The sequence below is a fragment of the Diuraphis noxia genome, unplaced genomic scaffold, assembly GCF_037042655.1.
Source record: "Diuraphis noxia isolate RWA-SAM2 unplaced genomic scaffold, SU_Dnox_SAM2 contig0003, whole genome shotgun sequence".
NCBI classification, from domain to species: Eukaryota; Metazoa; Arthropoda; class Insecta; order Hemiptera; family Aphididae; genus Diuraphis; species Diuraphis noxia.
In genome coordinates, this window is record NW_028301713.1 from 34,678,949 (window position 1) to 34,701,354 (window position 22,406).

General features: G+C 25.6%; 1 protein-coding gene and 1 long non-coding RNA gene across 5 annotated transcripts in view; one reads left to right on the top strand and one right to left on the bottom strand.

Moving 5' to 3' along the window:
- Positions 1-923: 923 nt before the first annotated feature.
- On the bottom strand, positions 924-7,453 carry LOC149057261 (uncharacterized). 2 transcript variants are annotated; one of them, XR_016191244.1, is made up of 3 exons: positions 7,333-7,453; positions 4,379-4,493; positions 924-1,429 (listed from the first exon to the last, which is right to left on the bottom strand). It is a non-coding gene; the product is annotated as an uncharacterized LOC149057261 (long non-coding RNA). The 2 variants fall into 2 exon arrangements; XR_016191245.1 differs by having other exon boundaries at positions 7,239-7,441.
- ClC-a (chloride channel protein 2) overlaps positions 3,730-22,406 on the top strand; it is a 37,549-nt gene continuing 18,872 nt past the window's right edge. For 2 of the 3 annotated variants that reach the window (XM_089224882.1, XM_089224884.1), the window contains exon 1: positions 21,705-22,182. In XM_089224882.1, coding sequence (XP_089081008.1) covers positions 22,033-22,182 — 150 coding nt within the window. In that variant the 5' untranslated portion in view covers positions 21,705-22,032. Of the gene's footprint in view, positions 3,954-21,704; positions 22,183-22,406 lie in introns of those variants that run through there. The other variant, XM_089224883.1, reaches the window with a different exon arrangement.

Here is a 22,406-nt window from a genome sequence, read left to right on the forward strand (position 1 = left end):
TCACTTTCAGTTAGTCAATTTTTAAGAGGGATTGAAATTGTATGATTTAAAGCTGCTTAAAACTTTAAAGTTACCTAGTAATTGAAATAATTCAAAATGAAGGGTTACAGTAAAAATAAATTGTTTTGTTTAGCATGAGCGGTTTTTTTTTTTAAATTTAAATTTTTTCTAGTATAGGTGTACTATTTAGCATAATTAATTTTACTTTATGGCTTATGCAATGAAAAAACCTATGTGAAATTCAAGGTCATTCCTCATGCGTTCAAAATTTTTGGTTTTACCTTAATCGTCGAACACACAGTGACTTTATATGACAAAGTATTATGTTGTTTCCCGGTTTACAGTGTAGAAACGGAAAAAAAGACAGTGGTTCACTTCTTGTTCATGTAGGAGGTTTTTAATTTATCGATGGCATCTATTTCTTAGATAGTATTCTTACCTTTAGATTTAATAACATTTAATTCAAAAAATAATAAAATAATTGCAGAGTAAAATGAATCGTTTTGAATATAAGACATAAAATATGTTTGTTATAAGTTTATAACCTATGAGGCTATGCGTTAGTATGGCGGATATGACGTCCTCTTTTAAGCGTTTGTGTTTAAGTTAATTTAATCAGTTTTTATAGCTATCGATAATAGCCAATAATAAGTATACCGTGCTTTAATTCAGTCTAAACATGTGTTGGTATCTACGTTTAAGGTTTATCATGATGACCTTTCGGAATATTGGGTATGGCACGGTTCAACTGCACTGTCTGCACTTACTTATATTACTACACTATTGTAGACTTTAGTGTAGACATTAGTTAGGTAAATTAGTTGTTTTATTTACATAGACCATGATTATGAAACACAATAATTAATTTTTTTACCAACGAGTTTTTAAGTATAAAATTAATTTTTTCAATAAATAGTGAATCATAAACTCATTAAAATATATATTGAATATCAATTATATTACAATATTAGTTTAAATATGTTATAATTTCGTACAGAGGGGTTTGTCCCGTATTTTCAGCCTATCAGTTATCACCTAGGACCTAGGTGAATAAACTTGGCCGTTTTTTTTAAATAGTAATTTGATATATTTACTGATATGTAGGTACCTACCTACATACATTTCTTGTTCATTATGTAATCGTCAACTGAAAATACTTACATATTTTAGTACTAGTTATTAAAGTTATTTGTATCTAAGTATTTTTTTCTAATACAATAGGTACAACTAATATTCTAACCAACAAAAAATCCACCACTGACGTTATTGTGGGCTCACAAGTCACAACATGAAAACTTTTAAAATACGTATTACTACTACCTAGGTAGTATACAACTTTTCAATAAATTACTGTTGAAAGATCACAGTGAAATGATGGTAGGCATATAATTTCAAAAGTTGGTCTCAAATAATAAATGTGGTAGGATATCTGAAACAAAGAAAACAACAGAAGATAATTACTACTAAAGTATTACAATAAAATCGTGAATATAATATGTGTCAAATGTGTGTGTTTGTGTGTCAATTAATTTAAATAAATATTTATTATATAATATATATTAATTATGAATTTATGAGTAATATCATTGAGTATAGATATTAGTATAGGTACTATATATTATACTCAAAAGACAACATACATTTTGGATTAATTCAGCTACCTACGTAGTTTATGATGTGTATACCTATATAATGTATTAAATCTGAGACATTAAACTGCGGTTTAACTTAATTCAGCTTATAATATTATTTAGTTTAATGTCAGCCTATTTATTAAGATAAAGTGTAAAATTTCTTATTGCAATGTATTAAGTATACACCTACGCAGTTCGCAATAGTAGAATTTATTTATAATTTATTATTGTTATTGTACATGCCTACCTTATGTTAGTCATATGTAACGCACTAACTTTTTTTAAATAAACCACTAACAGAGTAATCTTTTGCTATGTTCGTAAAAATAAAAAGCGAATTGGAGTAAAAACAAATTTCAGCAGCAACATATTCTATTTTATAGGCAACATAAAACTAACATTTATTATCATTTAGTAGATGGTTGGCATTAGCCAACAAATAATAAAAACGAACTAAATAATTTTTTAGGTTTTATACTTTTTTATTTTAAAACACTTCGTTAAATATGTTTATTTAAAAATTTAAACTAATGAATTATCTGATATTTATTTTTTGGCTAGGTTAAAGGAATAATAATGATATTTATACGATATATTTAATATAAAATACATACTAATAGTTCAACAGTTCAAGATAAATTTAAGATAATAAATATTATTTATCCAAAGCAGTATAAAATCTATCATGATATATTTTTCTGTCATGTTTACTAAAAAGTAAAAACATGACTCAAATTAGACTTTACCTAAGTCACATCTCCCATGTATTAGAAATAGTTTTCGATTCGGCAATAAGTATGGTAGGTACCTAATACTATAAAAGTCACCCTTAAAAAATTAAAATTAATTTAGAATGATGTTAATTTAAAACAATAAATCGTATATTTGTTTTTAATTTGTTATTCATTTGTATTAAGTCCTGTATAATACATATTTGTACTTATCTACCTGCAATGCCCCATAATTATGTTCCTAATTCTATGTCATATCTTATTAAACATCTAAATGTTTATTATCATCGGTCCACAACTTCCACAAACAAATGTTTTATATGTTTTCAGGTCTTTTTATTGCTTTTAAACATTTGAAAGAAATTGAACAGTGACTTTATATACCACAATTCACAATATTATAGTGCCTATGCATAGCAGACAGCAGTTGTTGAAGTTTGTAGGATTAACACTTGTAAGATAACTTAACAAGGACATAATGCCAGGGGGTTGCCACTATATTGTTCGCTAACAATCAGAACCTTGATTAGAAGATTTACTCATAAACAAACTGAACGTATGAACATTATATGCGATTAGGTAAAAATACTTTCTGGTAGGTATTACTATTTATATATTATATTTACAGTTTACTTAAAAATGTATTTAAATATAGGATAAATATAAGGTTACCTATGTATAGAATATTATGGTTTTTAGATGACTTCTTCCAAAATAGTAAAAATAATATATACTTTTTGTGTCATATGTCATGATTGAGTAATGCGGTGTTAAAAATATGAAGCATTTATTTTTGTTGTTATTAAAAACATTGAAATGCTGACTAAATTATCATCAAATATGTCATTAAGTAGTTATGTTATAATTTTATACAATGTTCGCATACGTAATAATACTTAGTGTTTACTACTGAAAATTACTTGCTTATTGAAGGGTTGCAAACTATCATAATATTAATCTGTATAGTTATATAACTTACAACTTATAAGTTATGTTATTGTTAAAGTATTAGTTAAAGTACCTATTTGAACAACAAACAAACATTAGCATTGTATTAAATACGATTTTCATATTAGATATATTCATCAAGTGATAAATATTCAACTCAAAATTAATTCATTTCATTTCATCTTTTTTTAGATATGGTTTAACATTTATATAATATGTTAAGGAAATATATCACTGGTAAGATTTTATAAATTAAAAATCTATACTTAATTATTGCTACAATAAATTTAATAGTACCTAAGTTCATTATTTAAGGTAACTATTTGAAATGCGATACATTCCCTTAGGTTTTGTAACGGTATTACAACTATAGATAATGTATTCTGCGGATTACCAACAGTCATGTGGTCATCGTTGTGAAGAACTGTCGTGTATGCTCTCCCTGATTATTACTGCTTATAATTTATTAACGTAAAACAATTATTAGGCATTTTAAATGTTTAGTTTAAATTTAAAATAATAAATATTTCGATTTATTTTAAATAATTATTAACGTTATTGTAAGTTATTAAAACTAGGAATTATGGATAACGAAAACGTACAGATTACTCCGGACTCACACGAATACCATCATACTTTGGTAAGTCAATTTTATTATATACAATTAAATTGTATTTTTTATTTAAGAAGGTTAAAAGTAACAAAGGGCGATATTTATTGTGTTATAAATGTAATCATATCTTACATAAAAACCAAAGTACCTAAATACCTTAATGTTTTATTTAAAAAGATAATTATGATCCATTCATTTTTATTACCAACATTTATTATTTTTATTTAAAATTACAACTTATTAAACCTATTCTGTATGGTGTTTAATAATCGTTCAATATTTATAGCGTGTATTGAACTTATCCATTTTAATTTACAAATAAACTATTATTTTCTATACCTAATAAATTAAAATAATTGTAACAGCTTATACTTGAAACAAACTATATATTTTCTTTATTACCTAATAAATAATAATACTAAGTAGGTACTAACTAATTTTGATATACTCACATATTTCTAAGAGTCAGCAGTTAGTAATCAAATTATCTGTCAAATAAAATAACGATTCCCGTGTTACATCAGCTATAAATCCGTTTGTGGTTCATTTCGGATGAAAATTGACGGACTTTATCAAAATAAAATATTATAAATAATTAATATGATTTTATAACTTAAAATTTCAAATGAAAAATTTATATTTATTCAAAAACAATAAAATAAATAGGTAAAATGGTAAAAACTCCCGTAAAGGTCCATTATTTGACTAATTTGTTTAAAAAGTTTTTAGAGTTCATTATAATTTATTTTGTGGAAAACAATTATTAAAACATCGTAGCATAGTTATTTACTTATTCGTTGGTGTTTGTATGTTGATAATTTATATCATTAGGAATGATTAGATATAATTCGGTACAAGAAACATTGTATCATATAAAGTAGTTAATATATCTACACATTATGCGTGCATATCGTTCAAATTATTTTAAATCATGAATATTTATTATTTAATACATTTTTATAAGTAGTTCAATTTACGATTGTAAATCATACAATTTATTTATAAGTTTAATAATATTTATCTACGTTACATAGTTTGTGCTATTTGACATTAGATTACGCACTCGTAATTTAATCCTAAAAATTAAAATAGTAAATTTTTTGATTGTTGAATGAATTTGATTTTATATCACAAAAATATAATTTATAACTATGTATGTATAACATTTATTTATCATTGCATACGTTTGAAAAAAATTGAAAATATAAATGGAGAAAATATTATACTATAATGTTTATCAAGTTTAAGTGTATATACCTACTACTTATGTTCTAGTATAAAGCTATTAGTTTTAGATTAAAACAGAGTATTAATCATTTATACTTACATGAAAAGATAATGAAAACAATAATAGTTTTAGTAATTGCTTTTTAATTTCATACTTTTATTTTTATTGAAATAAAATTAAAAAAAAAAAAAAGCGGTTAAGTCGTGGATGTCGCTCTGCTGTACAGTAGGTTACAAGTGGGTTACTGTAGTCTGTAATGGATGGAATTAAATTTGAATCCAATGATATATTATATCATTTTGGAGACAGTTTATCTGTCTAGGATATATTATAGATTATCAAAAATTTTCAAATCTTAGATTTGAACAGAAATTCTTTTATGAATTTCTAGCTTAAAATAATTTGCGAATTTTCGTGATTTTTACGTATTTTGTCAAAATTCAAACTTTGAATGCTTATAAAAAAAATTGTGATTATGAATTTATTTTATTTTTCAATGCTATTGTAAGAATATGTTAGGAACCTTGTATTAAATTTTCAAGCTTATCTACCCTAAAAATAAATTTTTATCGATATTAATTTTAAAAAACCTAATGATGATCGAAAATTTCATATACCTATGAATAGTTCAACTTAAGTCGAAAATTTTTGAAAATTGCATGGTGGATAGAATATACTTATATAAACATTCGGGGTGAAAAATTCATGTATCTATTGGTATGGTAATTTGTTTTAAAGCTACATCAAAAACCAAAATCGATTTTGTCGAAAACTGATTGTGCGTAAAATTTCCCGTTTTTCCTTTAATTTTTAGTTTGTTTATCCCGATATTCAGATAAATATTTTTTACTTTTGTTATCCCAAAGTACCAACTAGATTCACTTTCTGATCAAACGAGATACTGAAGTCAAAAGTCGAAGCACTTTTACTGCCACAAAAGTGATGATAGACACAAAAAAAAACACACACACACACATCATTGTAAAATGATCCGCTCAGAATCTAAAAAGTTTACAAATTTGATATTTATTGTAATTAATATAGTTCGAACTACAAACTAAAATTTATGTTTTGTATTTATAATAGTCTCTTAAATTTCTTAAATAATTAATAATTTACAAAATTTATATTAATTAGTATAATTTAAAGTTCATTAGTTATAATTTTTTGTTAATATTTGACTATTATTTGATATTTTTTTCATGAGTGTTGAATGAGGAAAAGTTTTTAATATATCGATTAAAATCTTTTAGGCTTAAATGCTTAATCATATCTAGTGAACATTTGTAAATCACGGCTATAGTTTTTAATTATGATTAAAATTTTTTTAACGATTTAAATTCTTATTAAACTGTGTTATGCATGATAATATGATTTAGTAAATGATGGGTTCATATAATATTATAGTAAATTGATACCTATCTTATGCTATTATAGGTATCTTGAATTACAGAATTATATTGAATTGTGAGTTCAATTTTATATGTTTATAAATCATTTACCAGTTAATATTAATACCTATATTCTATATTAAAACTTAGATAAAAAGAGTGGAGCAGGCAGTGAAGAATTTTTATCTCCATTATGCATATTTAATTAATTAATTTTTTTCTAATAAACTTTAAATTATTGAAACTGATAATTTACTTATCATTACTTTATTGGAAATATATTCGCTATTACTCACTTTCAAAAACATGTTGTATAAATTAATCGATTTATTTTAACCAAAATAATTGGTAGTTATGTTTATCCAAACATTTAATTTTTTAATAGTCGGACAATCTCTTGAACTCTGTGTAAGTATAATTTTTCTTTTTTAAATGCCTAAAAATAAAGTCATAATGGAGTAATATTTTGAAAATATACAAAAATAAATAACTGAACATTTTCAATGCTATAATGGTCATATATGCTTATGGTTTCACTTTTAAAACGAATTCATTGTGCAAAAATGACTGTCTTATGACTGAAAATTAGTATTAATTTTCCATTCTCCACAAGAATATGCGCTAATCTGATCAAAGATTTTCACCACAAAATAAATTAATGATATCAAACTAAAAGTCATGGATCATACTCACATGAACATTGGCTAAAATGTTTTTCAGAGAAGAAATTTATACAAAAAATATTGCGGTAATTGTAATTTTAAATATTAAAATAATGTAATCATACCATGGTATAGTTAAACAAGAATTACGATAGCGGACGAAATTGAATGATGATGTACATAATTAACTGTGACCGACTGACTTAGACATCTGAAAAGAATGAACAGAAGCCGACTAGACTAAATATTGTTATACTACTGCAGAGTACCGGCAGCCTTAATGTATAATACATAGGAGTAATAGGTACATATATATGTATGACAAAATAGTACCTACACGTACATATTGCAAATGAACTTATTTATGAAAATCAATCGTAAGACTAGTCGTCTAAAAAGTTAATACAATGACAAACAATACATTTAAATTTTAAACAGTTTTTACCCTGAAGATATATTACTTTAGAAATATTAACAAATTTTAAAACACAATTATTTACGAGTACTTATTAGTTTTTATCAAATGACTATTATTTCCTTATTTTATACTTGTTACATAGTCACATAAAGATATTTTAATAAAACTTTTTTTATGAGGTAACATATTATAAACACCTTCTAAAATTTTAAAGAATAATCTTACATACCTATTAAGTTTTAATATTTGTTCACTGTATGTGCTTAAATACTACAAGTATCCAATGAATACTGCATGATAGGTAATGCATATATATTATATAAATAATAAATGTTAAAACACAGTACATTGTTTAAATTTAAGAGTGAATTTATTCCAAAATCATCAAATAAATTTAAATGTGGGAATAACGATACAGTTATTGTTGTAATAAATAAGACATTATACATTTTTATGAGTAATGGGTTCTAGTGTGAGTGTTTTATCATAAAATATTGCAGTAAAACATAAAGTTTAATTCAGATAGGTACTCAGAAAATGTCAAATCTTTTTTCAATACAGACACAAAATTACTAAGTATCACTTCCAATTTCTAATTTTCTCAATCATAATTATGAAGTGAAAAATTGGATGTTGAACAAATGCAAATGGTATTGAAGTTTAAAATTTTTCTATCCTCTTGACCTATTTTTTATATATCGTTATATATTTATAGTTATCGTATTTCAAGGAAGTATCTCACTACCCAATGACGCAACTAAGGGGGTGCAAAAAGGTCTTTAGCACCCCCTGTTTTTTATATCTAACTATTATTATTTTAGTGAAATACTACGATTTTTATGTTTTTAAATGATGGACAATTTCCTGAAAATATGTATAACTATTTGGTCATATAATATAATTCGTCTTTGTTGAATATTGAAAAAAATGTATTCAATCAGATAAACACCGAAACTATTTTGAATAAAATATTGCATGAAACCCAGAAAAATTATACTGATTTAAAATTTATAAATTATTATTTATTTAACAAGATTATATGAAATTAAAATGTTTCAATATGTTACTGCAGATATTATATTTAAAAAATAGTATTATAAATGTTGTTCATTTTTTTATTTTTGTAAAATGTTTTAATATGTGTTTTAAAGTATCGATGTATCGATTAATGTTGGTCTATGTGTAGGGTGTGTGGGTGTGTGTGTGGGGGGGGGGGGTGCGATTCGCCCCCCACGGCTTGATGCATTCACAGATTTAGCACCCCACATTTTAGAGATCTAGTTGCGCCTATGTCACTGCCAAGAATCAAAAAATTATTAAAGGCAATTGCCAAAAAGTATTTAATTTAATTGTTGCATACGATTTTAAAATTAATGAAAGTATGTCATATAAATAAAATAATTTACTAAAAATGTCAAGGTAAACAGATTATACATTATAAGTAATAAGCATTTCTACTCTAGCCAGTTGTGATATTTAGTATAATAAAATATAAGTTAGGTGTTTAATGATAGGTAATAGGTACTAAAAATGTATAACCTATATATTAAGGTTACTTGAATTTTATTTTTAATTTGTAACATTTTTATATCTTGTATATCCGGTTACGGGTTACGAAAACTTAAAAGTAAAAATATGTTTCAACTTATCTTGGTAAAAAAATTGTATTTTTATAACGTTTTGTGCACATAATGCACAAATCAAAAAATCTAAAATCCACAAAATCTTTAACTAATAATTATTTTCAAATGGTTTTAAATTATAACGATAAATGCAAAAATTATAAAAGATCTGATTAAGCGTGGTGTTTGATCGCATTCGATAATGTACGTACCCGTCAATCGTCATCCGGCGTCACTGCTTCTGGATGCGCCACATGTCACAGATGCTTACCATACTACAAAAACCAACCGCAAAAATAAACCATAACCCTCACAAAATTCTAATGGACATAGTTGCCAATGCTTCAAAAGCTAATGACAAAAAAATATACAATAGGTACCTTTAAAAGTTTAACTTTTAAGTATATTAAGGATTTACAAATAATGAATAATACCAATCAAATTAAATATAGTGAAAATTAAAAAAGATGGCGCCCCGCTCATGTCAGTGTTACAAAATATAATACTCCATTATTATTAGTCTAGACGTCGAGTTGTACATTTTTTCACTAAATAGTAAAAAGTAAATTGTAATATTTGTTCAATCATACCGACTTATCTAATAGTAATGAGATGAGAAATATGAAAATCGATTTAATTTTCGTCATGAACTCAATGCTTGCTTGATCTTGTTACTTTTTTTTTCAATTTCATAAAACCACAATTTAAAAATTCTTAAATTACCTATATTCAAATTTGTATATTTGTATATCTAAATTTAGGGGAGGATAAAAACTGAATTTGTAAAAGTGGGGTGATTATTTTCAACAAGGTTTATATTGATTTAAAAATGTTATCATACTACTATAGTTTGATTGGCATATAATTGATTAATTACGTGCATATTTTTGATATCTTTACTAAGGTGGCTGGCTGAGAGCAACCAATATTTTTCATGTATTAAATGCATTTTTTTTTTTAACAAGGAGCGGTTAACGTTAATTCTTGCCTTCCTGGCCCTATTTTAATTTAAGAAAAAAAATGTTTGCTGGTATTATTAAGTAACCCTTTTTTCTTTTAATCGTAGCTTTTTTAAAATAAAACATGATTTTATTTTAGTTCTTTCTATTTTAAGCATATTAAATTTTATATAGGTAGGTAGTAAAACTATTTATTAAAATTCATAGAAAAATCCACAATATGTTTCCACTGCCTTTTGTTTTACTTCATTATATTTAAATATTTTAAGTAATTTCAAGGAATCCTCAGGAATTATATATGTTCCTAGATAAAATATAACTTACTGTATGATGAGCAATGAGTTGATTGAAATGGAAAAGGATTCTGGACTGGAATCTTCAATAAAAAACTTCTTCTGGTATTAATTTTAAGATTTGAATGGAGGGTTAGATAAATGATAATATCAGAGGATATTTGGTGGTATATTGGTAATTTTATGAAGAATAATGTTTTGATAACATTTGATTTTTAGGTAATAGGTATCTAATTTATCCACACAGACATAACTTCAAAGCTATTACGAAGATTTAAAGATGCAGTTAACATGTAACTAAAAATTGTTAGCGATTCTGTGTTATCTACTTACTGGAGAGATGATGACACCCCAGAGGACTCACTATAGCATGGGACAAACAAATAATTTGTCGAGATGTCGGTGAGACGTGCATGTGTTATGCAAAAGTGAATATTATTAGAATAGCACTGAACGACAATAATAATTACGGTAATGCGGTGCAACAATAATAGACTCACATTATATAATATTAATTGACTTATCACGCATTTTTACGGTCTTAAAACGCATTCCATAAAATGTCTATATAGTTAAACCCCCATAAAATAAGTTACGTTCCAGTTCAGAGAATGAAATATAAAATATTTGTAAAGAACATCCAATCTCAATCTGATATTTATTTTGCTGATACATTTTTCCGGTTAAGAGTAATTCGTCATTGGGATTACCTATTAGTAAGTTATTCATTAGTTTCTAAAAAATAAAACGCGTGTTCTCAAACACCGCGCACCTACTATATCTCATCCGAGCTAAAAATCAGTGATCAGTGATCACGTATACTAAGAACACGCGTAGTCACGTCATCTATATAATTTGTATATGATTTTTGAATGATATTACTCATTGATGAGTAGATAATAAAAAATAACTTAAAATAACTTAAAATAAAATAAGAATTTTTACTGAACCATATTTTATAATCAAATTCATAATTTTAATATTGAATATCGCTTCAATAACTCTTTGGATATAAATTAGGATATGGTAACTCTTATAATTGTCTCTTACTGCCAGCCTATAGCTAAGTCGTAAAGGTCGTAAGTCCAAAATGGTAAATTTTACAGGAGAAATAACAAAAATTTCAAAAATTGTATCCGTCTAATTCTCTAATTTATAAAGGTTATATCTTATATCTAAATAATTTGTTACCATGCGATAATATGGAGATACGGCTTTTTTGATAGGTATAGCCGGTATAGGTGTTAAAAATCATTGCATCGGAGATACGACGATTTCTAATCATTAATTCAATGGAGTACAAAATTATGAAGTTGGAATTTCGACTTTATCATACGATAAGTTTTTTCTTCATTTTAATCACAAACGACACAAACAATCCCTAAGTACGACTTACGACTTAATTCGACGTTATGACGTTTTGCCACTAATATAATAAGCACCCTATAAATATAAGAAGATATATTATCAGTATTAATTTCGTTAATATTTAATCAGCTACTTAATATCACTATATTATATTATTATAACTAAAAATTCTGATAGGTATCTATAATAAAAATATTAAATGATGTTGATTAAAATAGATACGTTTAATTTTTAAAATTTTAACTTACGTTTTAGAGCGTACCTATAACATTATTTTTAGTATTCTTTAATTTAATAACAATAAATACTTAATATATTTTTAGTATTATTCAGTAGGTAACAAACTTATACATCGGTACCTATTACAACTCTCCTAATAACTTGACATATACAGGGTTTAATGGCGTTTCTGGATTATCTGGTTATCCAAATGTAATTTCACTGTAAAATTGTCAGCAATCGTCTTTATATACACCCTGTGCTATCACTAATATTATGGTATTATAAATTATACTATTTAGTATTTATAATATACATATTCTTGTCATAGACAACTGACAGGGCATGGACCAGTTTCGCCTAAAACAATACGAGTATTTGTAGTTTAGGTCAGTATACCAATTGTGCCGCTTAAATTTTAGGTCAGTACACCAATTGCGCTACTTATATTTTAGGTTCCTTATTTTTGCATGGACATATGTAAGTTACTACACGGTGGAAAAAGTTACATATTATGTATATTATATATACACAATTAAATATAGCTAACTAATATACATTCAAATATACTTAATTTAAAGTAAAACGTATACGAAATTACGGTAAAATACGACAAGCTACAAGCTGATAATAGTACCTACCCGACTCGACGTAGGCGAAATATAAAATATTTTATTTATTATTATTAACGAGCATATTATTATAAGGGTGGCTACTAGTTGCGTCCCGCGGTAAAAATTTCTTCCGAATTGCGGCCCGAGTTTTTTTGGGATGCATACGAATTGCGGTCCGAGTTTTTTTGAGTTACCTATGAATTGCGTCCCGGAATTTAAAATTAAATTAATTATATGTATGTAATTATATTTTATTATGTTATAATATGCATTGATTTTCATTCAAATATGCAAAAATATGCTAACAAAAATGCATGTTAATTAAATTTATTTAATTTAAAAATGACAAATATATATAATTCATTAAATGAGTAATATGGACAAAAAAATGTATTAAATATATATCTATTTGAAATAATTGATGTATACATAATGTAGATATTTAGCTATGTATTTTGTATAAAGTAGGATTTAGTTAGGATTTTTGTTGCATTTTGAACATTCACTCATCTAAATAAAAAGTCATGAATAATAATAAATTAAAATAAATTAAGTATATTTTTTAATATTTCAAAGTTACCTGAAGAGTTACAGTTGCAGACTACTAAAGACTCAAATTTTCAGTAAATATACTCTAAAATCGAGAAAAACTTCGTTCTACATCCGTTGAAGATGTCAGGACGTACTTATAAAGTATACCAAGTCACTGCATGATAGGTCTTTCGGTTAAGATTAAATTATCTAGAATTGAAAAAACCCGGGCCGCAACTCGTCTGTACCCAAAATAAACTCGGGCCGCAATTCGGATTAGACCTTTTTTCGTAAATATTTTCGGGACGCAACTAGTATGCAGCCTATACTATACCTAGCCTATATTATACTATTGTTTATAATAATAAAGTATGAATTTAAGAGATAGATTACTCATCGTATAACAAGTTTTCATTATCATTAATGATCGTTATTCACCTATTTATCTGCCTAATTTATACGTTCCACACACCAGGCGCGTAGCTAGAAATTTCTAAGGGGGGGGGGGTATTATTCAAAATTAATAGAAAAAATTATAAACACAAAATTGATAACTTTACGTAGGTATACGATAGTTCATAATGATAATCAAATAGTCAATAATTAAGAAGTTGTAAACGTTTTCTTACACGCTGCATAAAAAGATACCTATATTAAATCGTTCATGAAACGAGTAATCGATAAAACGTCACAGAACGGTCTAAAATAGTAATTAATACCGGATCCCGGCTTTAGTGCTTTACATTATTGTTATCGTAATATAAACTAGCATAGGTACTTCATTTTGATAAATAAGTGTAAATCACGATTTAAGATAATTCGTGCTTATGATGCATCTTTATCTTGATAAAAAAATATTAAGTATACCACGACTGAGGGGGGGGGGGTGTTATTACACCTGGCTACGCGCCTGCCACACACTGTCTAATAGGTACTAATGTACTATTATACAGATTACAGACATTTACTATGTTATATGGAATAACACAAATCACAATGGTATGACATTTATACGAATATACGATATTATAATTTGTTTATGATTCACCCTGTATATTTACAGAAATTTAACGATCAAAAAGTGTACTAATAAAAACATAGATAGTAGATATAGGTACCTTGTCAGCAGTTTAGTATATTTTGAGTGTTTGAAGTTACAATATGGACCTCTTAAAACAAGTTCTGAGTAAAAAAGGCAAACCGTTATTGATTATCAATGAATTTAAATTTCGAAAAATTGGCAAATCAAAAGATGGAATTAAATATAGGTGTACCGTCAAATCATGTGCCTCAAGTGTATTTTCTGATGAAAGTTTTACTACGCTTTTAACTTCCAACTTAAATCATAATCACGAAAAAAGTGCAAATATTAACAGGCAAATTGTTGCTAATTCTTTAAAAAGAAAAGCAATAGATCAAATTACAACACGGCCACCGAAATTAATTCAAAAAGAAGTGCAATTCAAGTGCAGTTGATTTAACGTTGAACGATGTGAATTCCATAAGACGAAGTGTTTATCGTTCACGCAGAAAAACGTTATACTACCACTACCAAAAAACTTACCAGAAGTACATACAGCTTTAACTAACTTGAATATAAGTACAATAAGTACATACAAGGGTAAGAATATATTGTAAATAAACGATAGTATTTTAAATACAATATGTTTTTCAACAAAAACAAATCTAGAATTTTTATGTACTCGTGAAAAAATATTTGTTGATAGAACTTTTGAATTTTGTTCCAAATATTTTTATCAGCTATTCACGATACATGGCTTAAAAAACAATCACTATATAAACCATTAGTCTTTACTTTGCTGCCAAATAAGTTATCTAGTACCTACGAATATTTATTTCAAATTTTGACTAGTAAATGTGCAACTTTTAATCTTAATTTTACTCCAAAAACAGTCGTTGCCGATTTTGAACAAGCGATTCATTTTGCTGTTAAAAAAGTTTGGCCTTCAATAACTCTGGTAGGTTGTAGGTTTCATTTAACACAAGCTTGGTGGAGGAATATCCAAAGATGTGGACTACAAACTGAGTATAAAAACACAGATTCTGAAATAGGAAAATGGCTACATTTAATATTTGGTTTGTCACTTTTTCCACACTATGAAGTGGAGGATGTTTTTATAAATGAATTAATGACAATTCAGTCAACGAATTCAAATGTTACTAAATTCACTGACTATATCGTTGAAAATTACATATCATCAACCTCTACATTTCCTCCCATACTGTGGGCATCGAATACTGAGCGCGATAGGTCTATCGACCCAAAAAAGACAGAGCGCAATTGGTATATTAAAAGGTCATTTTAAGCGCAATTGGTAAACTCCCAACTGACAGTGTTGGCGACTGCTACCTTGTGGCAATAGGCAAACATTTTTTTAGAAATGGTATAATATAGATACGTTAAATTATAACACGTATTTCAATATAGGCAAATCGTATTATATGCTGTTCAGCCAATAGAAATTATACGGCCGGAAACAATTACATTTGGTAGTACATCTGCCGGCAAGATCTAAAACTGCATATATAAATAAATAATATGATCGTTAGTTTTTGTTAAAAGTTAGGAGCCTACTATAATAGCCTGCAGGTACAATAGGTAGATAATATATATATATATGTATGTAGAATAATAAGTCTAATAATTGGTACTAGCTAATAATTAAAAATAAATTATAAACATAATATTACTGTGGTGATTAAAAAAATCGATTTTCATTTCATCTTTGTATAGATATATAGGTAATTTGGATATTAATTATATTTTATGGATCTACTATTTGTTGATAGCTGATATAGATAATTTTATAACTATAATTTCAATTTTAGAATTAATAATCAATGTCTATACTATACGTAAATTTTTACAATTTTAAATTTAAGAATTATCATTTGCTACACTATACCCAGTAATATACATTTTTCAATAGATTTTTGCATAAATATTTATATTTTTACTATTTAGTGTCTATTCATTATACTTAACAATACATTATAAACTATTTCAATAATATTAGCATGAGTAACCTTGTTAAAATTCGTAGGTATATTATAGTATATTAAATACCCAACAACTAAAACTAAAATATGTACCTACTTGATTTTGTATGACAATCGCGCAATTCGGTAGTTGATTACTTACTTCAAAAAGATTTACTGGTAGACACAAAATAAAGTTTAATTGCGAACAAATATATTGTTTGTTTAAAACATCTTGCCATCTTGGTGACCATAATTGTGCTTACCAATCGACAACACAAGGACGAGCAACTCATTAGTCAGTACTTACCAAGAATTATAATCTGTGTTCAACTTTAATTGACAATAAATAAAATAAATTTTGACGTAATTTTCAGAGGTAAAATTGTAGATTTCAAATCATATTATGTGAAAACAAAATGTTAAAAATGAATAAAAACTTATTGATACAGGAATTACATCTGGTAGAATTTGTGTTAATTTAATGAACAATGCCTTCATAACAATTAAATAAAAATTTTATTGTGGCATCTGATTTTGAATTTTATTTACTTTTTAAAAATCAGGAAACTAGAAATGGAAAAATAATATTTTGAAGCTTTATAGATTCTACTTTTATGCTAGTAGTAAATTGCATTCAAATGTATTTTAACTATTAATTATTATATTATTATATCATTGATTTAAAACCTTATATAAATGTTTAACTTAATTGAAATAAACCGAATAAAATATTTAAATATGGTTAGTCTTAGTAATCTAAACAATTTTAATATTTAGATATCTTCAGCCTTCGATGGCATCACGATCAACAGAATATAATGAACTGAATTTTAGCACACGATAAGACACTAGCATTTAATCTTTTTTGTTTAATATGCAAACATAACATGAAATGATTACAGGGCACTGGTTATTTGATTTTTTATTTAAAGTTTTATTTTGCTCCAGCCGAATAATAGGTAAACCGGATATAGTGTAGTATTTTTTTATCCATGGTATTGTTGGTACCCGTGGTTAATGACCGAACATTATAGATGTATGACAACATTGTAATCATGGTTATCTTTAAAGTAATTTACTTTATAAGCAGTTAATTACTTGGTGTAATCGAGTACCTATAATATGCTTATTTAAATTTTTTTAGAAATGGTGGCTTATTCAATAACAATGAAATATATATAATTATTTATTTATTTTTAAATTGTACATTTAGGTAAGTATTCTACAAACTTAATTTTCACATTTATCAAATGATTTTCTTTATTCTTCGGTAATCGTGTGTCTGTATCTAAACCTAAAGTAAATACTGTCCAACTGCAGATTACTCCAATTATAAGAATATTTAATAATATTTGTTTAGATCGCATACAATTTACATCATTGCATTTAAATAGTATAGTTGTACATTTTTATTTGAATAAAATTATTTTTAAATGTTTTAATTATGTGTTTTGACTGCTATATATATTTGTAGGTACTTTTAGTTCTTATACAGATTACAAGCCTACGCAACTTAACGATTTGCAATTTAATGAAATTCATATGTAATAAATTTATAGGTACATTAAGTATAACTGCAGGCTCCTTTTTTAATTTTAAATGATTAATTACTCACGTGTAATATAATACATACATATTAAATTTACATACGGAATCTGCCTTAAAAATTGAGTAGACAAGCCTAGATAAGAGTGTTAGTCCTCATAGTTGCAGGTTCGATAAAACTTGTTCTTGAAATTGTTTTTATTTCCTGATTGGTTTCTGATTTACAATTATAATTATATCTTTGTTCTAGAATCTCGAAATATTTATATATTTTTAATACTGCATTAAAATGGTTTTTATTATACAGTATGAAATGAATACAATGTATTATTAATAACCCGGCATTCAACCCAAAAATGTGACAAGTAAATATTTTGTATGTTCTCGAATTTTTTTTATACATCATAAATACGTACATTTAAAGCCCTTAACAAATTTAATATTTTTCTCATTATCAACCCAATAATTTATAAAATACATTTATTTGATATTTGAATAAAAACCAAATCAATCATAATACCTATTTATATAATTTTAAATTATCATTCAAATTACGAAAAAGTAATACATATTGAAAGTAAGATATTTGTTTTTATTAAATCATTAGGTATTTGTTTGAACACTTTAAACACTATATGAGTACTGGTTTTCCACAAAAATAACATCCCACCAAATTAAACGAATCGAAAATGTTACCAACAATACCAACCTTAAAGTGTCATCATTGCTAACTGAGAAATATCGATAGTAGATCCATAATACAATTTCAACTTGGAGTATTACTTAAATCTGATACAATCGCATGATAAATTATTTATATTTAAAAGTCCTACCTATAAACATGTTATTAGTCATACTATGTATATACATATAATGGAAAATTATAGTTGACCTTGAGTTTTTATGTCTGTATGATCTGAATCGGTAAAAATCAATAGACAAAAACAAATAATCGTGAGAATAATATTACTTACATCTATAATTACAAACGTATTAGCACGATTTTTACGTGTTAAGTTATTGTTGCAATCATTAAAATATGGAGGAAAACATAAGTTTATTCAAATGTTTAAGCTACTCCACTATTGGTTAAGTTAATCAGAGACTTTTTATATTTATACTTCAGTATTTTAGATTTGTAAATAAAAATAAAAGTTAGAATAAATGTGTAGTTATGTTTTTTTTTTCAACTCAACTAGATAAAAAACAGTTACATTTCGAATCAAGTCGATTGAAATTAACATAGTAAGTGTTATAAAATATTATGATAACACAAAATAATCCAAATTATAATACTACGTGATAATACTATGTGATTTGATATTGGTGAACAAAACATTATGCTACTTTTAGTATGCACGTAATATAAATATTAGCAACAATTTTTTTTTTTTAACAATAACATTTATAAACAGATAATTATTTGATAATTATTATTAATTTATTCCATACATTTAATTCTTAAAATTCCAAACCAAATGTTTGTTATAAACGTTAATATAGGAAATTAATATTGCTACTAATATTGTGTACCTAGTTATTACACTGAACTTGAAGCCAATAATTAACCGTTAATTTTCAAATTACTTTAATTCAAAATTAATTACAATAAATTATGATAAAAATAGAATTTGATGTATCAATACCTTAATTTAAACAAATTATTGTTTAGTTAATAAGTGATTAAAGTTTAGAACCTTGTGTAAATTTAAAAATTGAGCAAGATTTTAAATTGAATCCCCTTGCAATTACACTTTTCCACTGCACTAAACTTTAAACTAGGTACTAACTATTAAATTTCAATAATTGAAACATTTATTCGTCACAGTTATATACATAAGTACCAAATTTGGTAAATTTGAAACCAAATTATATGAAAGGAGGATCATAATTTTGAAAGTATCTTGAACAAATAATAAATATATAGAATCATAAAATTCAAAAATCTTGAAAAAAAAATGTATAATAAGCGCGCCTCATTGTACACGAACGCATACACATAGACGTCCATGTAGTAAAATGTGTGTAATTAAAATAAATAATAATATTACCTACTGTTCAGTTGTTGATAGCATACATTTTTGTGTGTTTGTCTATAATTATATATTAATTTTAAGTGTAATAAATGTTGAAGAATAATTTTCAACTATACTCAATATTATACATCATACAAAAAAAATTATTTTGTAATACATATTTTCATTATTTTTAAATTTAAATTAACTTTTATTGGTTATATTAATAATATTTATATGTAAGTAGTTAATATCTCATATTAATTATACATTATAGATATATGTTGGTAATATGTGATTTTTAAATTATATTTTTTATACATAAATATGGAATAAAATTTGTTTACATAAATATATAAAATTGCAAACAACCTTTTATTAAATCTGTTTTTCCCCTTAAATATTTTATTTTTATTAAGTCATATTTTAAACTACTAAATTAATTTTAATCAAAGTAGGGTGCATTAACTAATTAAAAACAACTTAATTATTTTTAACATTTTAACTTAACGAGTTTGTTAAATTCACTTAGTTTGAACCTAGTTCTAACCTAGTTTGAACATCACTAGTTTAATTGACAGTTGAAATAAACTAGCTTTTCTCAGTTGATTTAAAAATAATCAATCAGGTAAAAAACATTTAAAAATTTTTTGTATATACGTAAATATTAATACAAAATAAAAATAATTCAATACTATAAGAACACAAACATTTCTGATCTTTTTCTTAGAAAAATAATTTCGTTTATTGATATATGTATTTTATAAAATAAGATAGATACAGCCACTCTTTATGTAATTTACATAGGTACTAATTTAAAAATATAGATTAATTTTTTTTTAACTGAGTTAAGTTAATATTTTTTCCCATATTATCTTTTAACTTATCGAGTTAAATTTATTATTTGTTAACTGTTAACTTTTAACTTTACGATCACGTGCCCTCTTAACTTAGCTTAACTTGAATTATTTTCATTAACTTGGCCACCTTTGTTTTTAATGAAAATTACAATAAAAGTTTACTATTCAGCTTAACTAATTAAAATCACAAATTGCATTATTGTCGTGTGTTTAAATAATACTGCAACAATAAATAAATAATCAGGACATATTTGTATGACGTAGATACTCAAACCACTATTAAATAAATGTAATATACCTTAATAGATTTATTTGAATTATATCATAAAAATGTTTATGTATATTAAAACAGTCTCAAATAACAAGGTTATATTATTTAATGTTTTCTATATAATGTACAGAGTATAATGTACAGAGTATAATATCGCTACTATCCTTACTAAATTAATCGTATCCACGTACAGATTTTAGATCACGTTTTAAGATTATAATCCTACGGGATGTCGTAATCTTGACGACAATTTAATTTAGTTCATGCAAAGATAATCATGCTTCAGATAATCGAATATTTTTTTTTTATGATTACAATACGATTTAGATATAAATAACAAAATATAAATGAACCTTATTAAAATGAAAAAATAAAAATATAATAAAAATATATTATGACTTCATGAATATTGCATATATTATATTTTAATGTATTAATAATCACAATACTATTATTAATCATTATATACTAATCAACAATAACCTCAATTTGAATGTGTACTAAAAAAGTAGGTACCTTAGTATACCTATATATCAAATAAGTAACATAACATGCGTTAATTAGTTTATTATTCTGTTTTCTAATTCATATTATGTTTGCTAAAGATTTAGTTTGATTTTCAAACAAAGATCACTAAATACCGGTTCAGAATCAATTTTTTATTACCCATAATCGTTATTATCAGAGAAGATAAAACACAGTGACGTTGTTTAAAGAAACAGAGTAGTTATAGAGTAGGTGCTATTATATTTATTAGTTATATAGTATTTTGCGTGTAAGCCAAGCGTAACCAGCTATATAACATTTATTTATCTAGACGATTGTGACGTTTAATATATTTTAATGGCAGACTTTGTATATCCTTCTTACAGCTTATCCTGTAAAGTAACGGGCGTAGGTTTCATCATTGCTTCAGTGTAGTCCAATTTAAGGTTATTATTCAATTTGTACTCCCTTTTTTGTGCACAGTGTATTCATGCCAAATAGTCGCACGCACAGTCATCAGTACTTATATGTGGACACAGTGTTATCAAAAATTAATAAAATTGTCTTGTGAACTAAAAATAAAAATAAAAACTAAATAATTTAAAAAAATAGACATCAAACATGACTGTAGGGAAAACTGCGAAAATTTCATCACCCTCTATGAGGAGACGGAAATCTGCTTTAGGCGAAGACGACGATTTGGAACGAGAAACAAAAGCATTAGCTTCATTTTATCCCAGTCCACCACCCGTGGACTTTGTTCAGAGTACAGTAAGTTAATAATAAATAAGCGTTAAAATTATAGCTTATAATATAAATGACTTCAAAATGTTGAGAAAATTAAATATAATAACAAACTGAAAAATCCTATTTTCAATAACAGTGTGAACTTATAAATAAATGCCAAATTATTATTTGTTTTATAATTTAGACTTATATTTTAGGGAGGGATAACTACGTCAGTTAACTTAATTAAAAAAATATAAAATAGGTTT